General features: G+C 41.6%; 1 protein-coding gene across 1 annotated transcript in view; it reads left to right on the top strand.

Annotated features, from left to right (window-relative positions):
* Positions 1-7850, top strand: part of LOC116820579 (integrator complex subunit 6-like) — a 66909-nt gene that overhangs the window by 22522 nt on the left and 36537 nt on the right. Inside the window, exons 3-6 of the mRNA XM_032773164.2 lie at positions 2501-2650; positions 4166-4255; positions 4659-4842; positions 5667-5795. Of these exons, the coding sequence (XP_032629055.1) occupies positions 2501-2650; positions 4166-4255; positions 4659-4842; positions 5667-5795 (553 nt within the window). The remainder of the gene's footprint in view (positions 1-2500; positions 2651-4165; positions 4256-4658; positions 4843-5666; positions 5796-7850) is intronic.

Genomic DNA, 7850 nt, shown 5'->3' with positions numbered 1-7850 from the left:
ATTACCAGAGGCTTCTAGCTTTCAAACCTTCCTTTGTAGCTCAGCCTCCAACTGCCAGCTACAGCACAGGGTCCTTCAAACAACCAAAACAAACAAACAGACTGACAAACACAAGCTCAGCACGCAGCAAGTAACCCCCAAACACACGCTGCAGACAATCACTTACCCCACAGATGCTGTATTTGCTCCTCCTTCACCTGGAGAACTCCCTTGCGCACACCTGCCTCCTTGCAGCAGCCAGGTAGCTGAGGGAGTGAACTATAAATATTAGAGAGATGTTCTGTACTCCTCATTGCAGCAGTCAGGAGTCTCTGGGATGCAGAGAACAAGACAGAATGTCACGTCTCCCAGCAGTGGGGGAGGGATTGGGACTGTGCAACTATCAGTCTTTAAGTAGCAAGTGTCTGTCTGCTAAAGAGACAGAAGGGTTCCGGGCAACAACCTGGTAGGAATCTGAGCTAGCTTCCAGCAGCAAGGAAGTAGTGACAAAAGAAAGTAGAGTTAGAATTACGAGGTAGGATACAGAGAAACCGGGGTAGAAGAAAAGTGTGTTTTTACAAGTATATAATATGGGTGTGGAGGAAGAGAGTTGAGGAAAGCATAAAAAGAGGCATGATCTGTATATGAACATAAATGGAATGAAGCCAGGAGGGAAAGGAAGTACAAGTAAAGAGAGGAAGTATAGTGAGTCGCATTTGTGAAACTTCTCTAAGTTGCTTGATTATACAAGTCCCCAAGTAATGGTACACAGCTGTCTTAATGTCTTTCTAGTTCTGGGGTCGGGGTGGACACTGAGCTGGGAGCAGGAATGGGGGGCACTGGTATCTTTTTTGCTGGTACTAGACCTAGCCCTTGAGCACATATTCCATGTTTTTCTAGCCCTGGGTAAGGCTGGTTTGGGGAGGAGTTGCCGAGCACCACGACAGCAGCTCCTTGTGCTCTCCCTGCAGCTCCGTCTTTCACCACCATGCCTTAGGTCAGGGGTTGGCAACCTTTCAGAAGTGATGTGCCGAGTCTTCACTTTAACTTAAGGTTTCAAGTGCCAGTAATACATTTTAATGTTTTTTAGAAGGTCTCTCTCTATAAGTCTGTATTATATAACTAATCTATTGTTGTATGTAAAGTAACAAGGTTTTCAAAATGTTTAAGAAGCTTTATTTAAAATGAAATTAAAATGTTGATCTTACACTGCTGGCCCATTCAGCCTGCTGCTAGCCTGGGGTTTTGTTCATCTAGTTCAGCACCAGGCTGAACGGGGCCTGTGGGACCCTGACTGGCAAGGAACCGGCAGCCGGGACCCCAAACTGCCAGCAGGCTGAGCAGGGCCAGTGACTGGGACACCAGACTGGGGGTGCAGGTGGGAATGTGGGGGTGGGTGGGTGCAGGAGTCCTGTTTGGTGCTAAGGGTGGGGATGTGGGGGTGGTGTAAGAGTCCGGGCATGGGATGTTGGGGGGGGCTGGGGATGTATGTGGGTGCAGGAGTCAGAACGGGGGCTGGAGGTGTGTGAGGGGGTGCAGGAGTCGGGGCTGGAGGTGTGTGAGGGATGCAGGGGTCAGGACAGAGGACTGGGTGTGTGGGGGCGGGGGGTGCAGGGCTCAGGGCAGAAGGCTGGGGTGCTTGGCTCATGGGGGTACTCCCAGCCCCCTGCCGTGAGTGGCTCATGGCAGGGGCTGGAGAGGATTTGCCCGATTCCACCCCTTTCCCCAGGGCCCTGTCCGTCCTCACCTCTTCTCTGCCTCCTCCCCGGAGCAGCAAGCGCACTGTGACTCCACTCCCCTTTCCCCTCACAAGGGCGATCAGCTGATTGACGCAGGGAAGGAGAGGGGGAGGCACAGGAAGGCAGCACACTGGGGGGAAGCAGCGAGACAGGAGCTTGGCTGCCGGCAGGACCAAGCTTCTGCCTCCTGCCCCCGCAGGAGAGAGCGGGGGGTGAGGGGGATGAGTGGGGCTGGGACCCTGGCAGGTAGCAGCGTGCCATTAAAAATTGGCTCACATGCCGTCTTTTGGCACATGTGCTGCAGATTGCTGACCCGTGCCTTAGGTATTGATGTTTAATTTCTAAATGCCATTCATTGGACACACTTTTTAAATCAAATGTTCTCATTCTCATGGAAGTACCCATATAGTTTCATTAGTCACTTTTGCTTTGCTGCATCTTTCATAAAAAGAGCTAAATAGAGATAGTCATTGTTTCAAAAACTTAATGCTGTGTGTAGCTTGTCAGTCTTCTACTATGCACTTCGTGTTCTGTACACATTGCAGTTATGTGGGAATATACTTGTGTGGCTCCTCTGATTTTTTTTTTTTTTTTTTAATTTTATAATTTCAAATGTATGCCTCATACAAGCACAACAGCATCTACCTGCTAATGAGAAATATAATCTGCCTCTGAGATGAAAGGTGATAATCAGACCCTGCAATTGATGTTTGCCGGATCACTACTAAAATGACCAATACACTGTCTTTTTTTTTGTCTCTCTATATATTACTACATAACAGGCTGGATGGAAGGAAAATCATGCAACATTCATGAATGAACTGAAAAACCTGCAAGCTTCAGGATTGACTACCCTCGGGCAGGCTCTCAGATCCTCCTTTGACTTGTTAAATCTCAATAGATTAGTATCTGGAATAGATAATTATGGACAGGTAACAAATGTTAGTTCTTTCTTCACATTGTATCAAACACTCTTTGTAACAATTGCTGCTTTGTGGATATTGTTAAATATCTGGAGTGAGGGAATTGATGGAATATGAGTAAAATGAGGGGGCTGCTTTGAACTGGTTATAGTAAAACGGTCAGGTTCTTTTTAATAAGAACATAAGAATGACCAGACTGGGTCAGAACAATGATCCATTTAGCCCAGTATCCTGTCTGCTGATAGTAGTCAATGCCAGGTGCTTCAGAGGGAATGAACAGAACAGGTAATCATTGAGTGATCTATCACCTGTCGTCCATGCCCAGCTTCTGGCAAACAAGCTAGGGCCATTCAAAGCATGGGTTTGCATCCTTGACCATCCTGGCTAATAGCCATTGATGGACCTATCTTTCATGAACAAATGTAGTTATTTTTTGAACCCTGTTATAGATGTGGCCTTCACAACATCCATTGTCAGTGAATTCCACAGGTTGACTGTGCATTGTGTGAAGAAGTACTTCCTTTTGTTTGTTTTAAATCTGTTGCCTATTCATTTTATAGGTTGACCACTAGTTCTTGTGTTATATACTATCAATCGTCATAAACTACAAATAGATTATATAAGTATAGATTTAATTTTTAAAACTCTAGTTCTCATGTCACACACTAAGCCACATGGAAAGATGTTGTATATATTTGTGTTCAGTGCATATTGTGTGTGTATGTACACACACCTGGAATCTTAAAATTGTAGGCATTTATCAACTAACTATTTCAAACTCAATGTCTTATATTTGCCTTCTCATTACAGGTCTGTTGCATCTTAGTGCATTTAACATGCATAATTTCAGCTTTACGCGGTTGGCAAAAACAAAAAAAGAGAGAAATAACAACTTTAATACTGTACTTGTAGTGCGGGTGATTCCACCCGCCATTACACTCAATGTAATTTTGACTATACGCGATTCTTGCTTTATGCGCTGACTGTGCAACATAACTCCAGCGTAAGATGCAGCAGCCCTGTATGGTAGCATAGTTCATTAAAATACCATCTTTTTTTAAACCCAGTTTGAAAGATGTTTAATTTTCCCCACTGTTAAGTCTCCTGAATGTATTTGGCAGTATACTGATCTTTTTATTTTCTCCTGCAAGGAGAGCCAGCTAGAATATAGATGTACTGCTGCTATGTAATGTCATCGGGGTCTACTCCTAATACTCGCCTTTTGCTTAAGTGATAGGAAGCTGTGACTTTATGAGCCGGGGGTGTGAGTTCTACACTTGTGGTCAGTCTGAAGTTCTGAGTGGCTTTAATGTGCAGTGTCATGTCAGTTGTGGAATTCTACATGTCCATAGATTTAACACCATCTCAAGCTTTTATAAGGATTGTTTGTTTGGCATTTTAAGTTCTTAAAGGCAGATACCATGTTTTCTGTGCTGAAACATTTATAGAGCAACACATGTTTAACTGAAGTATGGAATTAAATATTATTTGTTACTGTTTTACGTGTTTTTATTCTTTCTCTAGGGGAGGAACCCATTCTTTTTAGAGCCATCTATTTTAATTACCATCACAGATGGAAGCAAATTGACACATACTGCGGGTGTTCAAGAGGAGGTAAGACTTTTTTGTATTTGTTTTACTTTTTAAAATGGCTACGGGGGAACACTAACTTGCTTTTGGGAGTCTTGTTAACAGTTAAAAGTATTTCAGTTTTAAAATCTGTAAACTTGCATCTTGGCAGTGTGCTAAAATAATTATGAATTAGATTTATATTGGTGATAATTCAGCTTCATTCTGCAGACTACTTTTTAAGGAAGGTGGACCAGTTTCTCTCCCAATGTCCCACTGCTTAGTTCCATAGTCACTGGGAGTTCACAGACCACAGTTTGAGAGCACTGATTAATAGAGAAGAAAACTGGTCCTTCAGTTTATCAGTTATTTTGATGATTAGTTTGGATACATGTCTTCAAATGAGCATCTGATCCCTTAAAGCTTTCTTCAAATCTTTCTTCATTAGCTTCATCTTCCTTTGAATTCTCCTCTACCGGGAAGTGAACTAACCAAAGAACCATTTCGTTGGGATCAAAGGCTGTTTGCCCTAGTGTTGCGTTTGCCAGGAGCTTCTTCTGTTGAACCAGAGCAACTAGGGAGCGTACCCACTGATGAATCTGCAATCACACAGATGTGTGAAGTGACAGGAGGTAGTTGGATGTTGTTTTGCTTTGGTTTCAATGTGGAATTTGGCTTACTCTCTAAGTTGTCTTAATGGGATGCTCTTGGGGGATGGAGGGAGAGAAGTAATTTTGCATCTGATTTTTCTCACCTTGGATACTGACTCTGCCCTGGCCAGTTCAACATGTTAGCATTGCACTGCTCAGTCTGGGTTTCTACCTTGCAAGAGTATCTTAAAATTAAAAAATACTGGCTCTTTTTTAAATCTGACAGCTTTTCACTTTTTTTCACGTTAAGGTTTGTAATCCCTTCCCCTTTCTTTATAAAAGGCTGGTCATCGTCTTTGAAAAGTGACTAAAAATGAAACCATCTCACTCATCAGATCTGTTCCTTACATATTCAGTAAAACCTGCTTCCTTTAATAACAAATGTTTATTTCATTAACCCTCTGGTGCTAACGCAGCTAAAAGGAGTGAATTACACAAGAATGAACAGAAGCATCATCGACAATATTGAGGTCTGCACCAATGGGTTTGCACCATTGTCACTGAAGGCTTTTTTGGCCTTCAAACCCTATGTTATTGGTGATAATGCACAGGATGGAGAAGACCAACTTGGCTTTCACAGTCCGTATTATTTGCACTGTGGAAGTATTGTGCCATGTCTGTTGATTTGAGTTTGTCACTAAAGCAGCAGCTCTGCAGTGGTGATTCCATATAAAATTGAAAAGAGACTTGACATATAACAGAACTTTTATTTTTATAATAAACAGTATCCTCCGTTACTTACACAATTAAGGTTTGCTGTGACTTATTTTCAGACTTTTACTGTATTGCTCTTCTTTTACTTATAGGTCGCTCCTATTGTGTGCGGACACAAAGAATGTTGAACCAGTGTTTAGAATCTCTAGTTCAAAAAGTTCAGAGTGGTGTTGTTATTAACTTTGAAAAATCAGGACCAGACCCAGTTCCCATTGGAGAAGGTACAGTAACTATTCACTTTAATCTGTGTACAAGTGTTTTTGTTTTGTTGCATTGTAAGCTGAGTGTAGCTCCTTAATGTGTATGGTATCTGAGATTTTTTCCTTGTTTTAGGAATGAAATGCCTTTATTGCTTGTTTTGTTGACTAAGGAACCACAGCTAAAAAGACAGAAAATGTCCAACATTGCTACTTATTCCTGTTTTAAGTAGTGGTTGCAGTGTAGTTGTAAATATCAGTCCCAGGATACTAGAGACACAAGGTGGATAAGGTAATATCTTTTACTTGACCAACATCTGTTGATGAAAGAGACAAGCTTATGAGCCACACAGAGCTGAAGAGGAGTTTGGTACCACATACAGCAAGCTTGAAAGCCTTTGTGTCTTATCAACAGAAGTAAGTAGTAGAGGCATTAATAACTGTACTGTGATGAAATAATTGGAAAGCCTCCTGGATGCATTATACACACACTAGTCTTGTGAATGCTATGTATATTTTCAAAGCAATATAGGGTGACAATATATAAAGCTTTTGTTTTTAAATACCTCAAAATCTGTTGTAAGAACTTTTATTTATTTAAAAAAAAATTGAGCTCTGTGTGTGAATTTTATTTGGGCTTGTCTTCTCTAGACTATACCAGAGTTAATTCACCTTCAAGTAACTTGAGGTCTTCAGCACATTTGTAAAGGCTAATGTGGATTTACTTCCTCCTCCCCTTTCTCTTACCCCCCCACCCCCAATTTTGCCCTACCTTTGGGCTCAGCTTAGGGTAAAGAGCAACAGGTATCATGAAGCAAACTTTTGGGAGTATACATGCTAACCTTTTGAAACACATGAACTAGTTAGAGATAATTGCCAGTCAGTAAACTTGAGGTCAAAATGTCTGGTGTTGACAAACCCTTGATGTGCTCAGGCTGTCTCTGCGCTGGAAGGAAGGTGTATTTTAACATATGTTGCATATGTGAAAAATACACCTTTGTTTTACCTACTGTAGACAAGGCCTTTGAAAGCAACTGCAAAAGACACCTGCTGGATTTACAGTTCTTGAAGATTACCACCATAGATCACCATTAAGGATTCTTCAGTATGTTACAGCAACAGAATTTAATCATCTTGGATATACTGCCTATTTGAAATCTAGTAATTTGGAGGGGGGGGTGCAGAGAGGGCTTTCAGGTGCCGCACCTGCCAACTTTTGTGGCTTTACCTTTCACATTTTTTCCCCCTTTTTAATTGCTTCTCTCTCCCCACGTTTGGTAGGGTGAACCTCAGAAACAGAGGAAACTGACTATATATGGGGAATCAGTAAAACTGACTATACATGTGCTGTCAAATGCACAAAATGAACGGGGGAAAAGAAAATGTAATTCTATTCATTTTTAGTTGCTATAGTGAACTTATTTAAAAAAAAATACTTCAGACATGGTTTTAAATTGATACACTGTAAAGGTGTCTGTTTTTTGTAACATTTCTGGCATTGTTCTACTTGAAACTGATCACTCTGTGATCAGTCAAAACTTTTTTCTTTCCTAAGTGCAAGTGAAAAATTATGTGCCAGGACAGGAGAGAGTGTGTGGGGGAAAAAATACATTTGTTGATCATGGGGCAGTTTGTTCAGACTTGCAGAACTCGACATCTAAAATTAAGAAGAGAAAACTGATCCCTTGGCATGTTTAGGAAGACTCTCTTTTCCTACAGCTTACATTCACTGAAAATCGTACACTTATAAAAGCAGACTTGAAGACACTTAGAGAATGCAAGTAGAACGAAAAAAATCAAGTGTGTGTGTATTGCTTTTGTGGGATCCTCTATACATTCTACAATGATCATCTATCACCCTTACTTTCATTCTGAGCCACCTTTTCTTCCCTCCTGCCTTTCTCTCCTGTTTGCCTGCCTGCTTTCCTCATAATGCCTTTTCATCTACTTGGGAAAATGTTTTAGACTTACCCCTAGCATCCAGTGCAGTCCAAGCTGGCATTAAACAAAGTCCCTGACATCTGCAGGTCTGGACACTGGAGTTGCAAGGTTGCTCTTGTATGGGAAAGCAACTGAATG

The sequence above is a fragment of the Chelonoidis abingdonii genome, chromosome 8 (assembly GCF_003597395.2).
Source record: "Chelonoidis abingdonii isolate Lonesome George chromosome 8, CheloAbing_2.0, whole genome shotgun sequence".
Lineage (NCBI taxonomy): Eukaryota > Metazoa > Chordata > Testudines > Testudinidae > Chelonoidis > Chelonoidis abingdonii.
The sequence above is the reverse complement of the archived record's forward strand: the minus strand, read 5'-3'. Positions and strand labels throughout refer to the sequence as shown.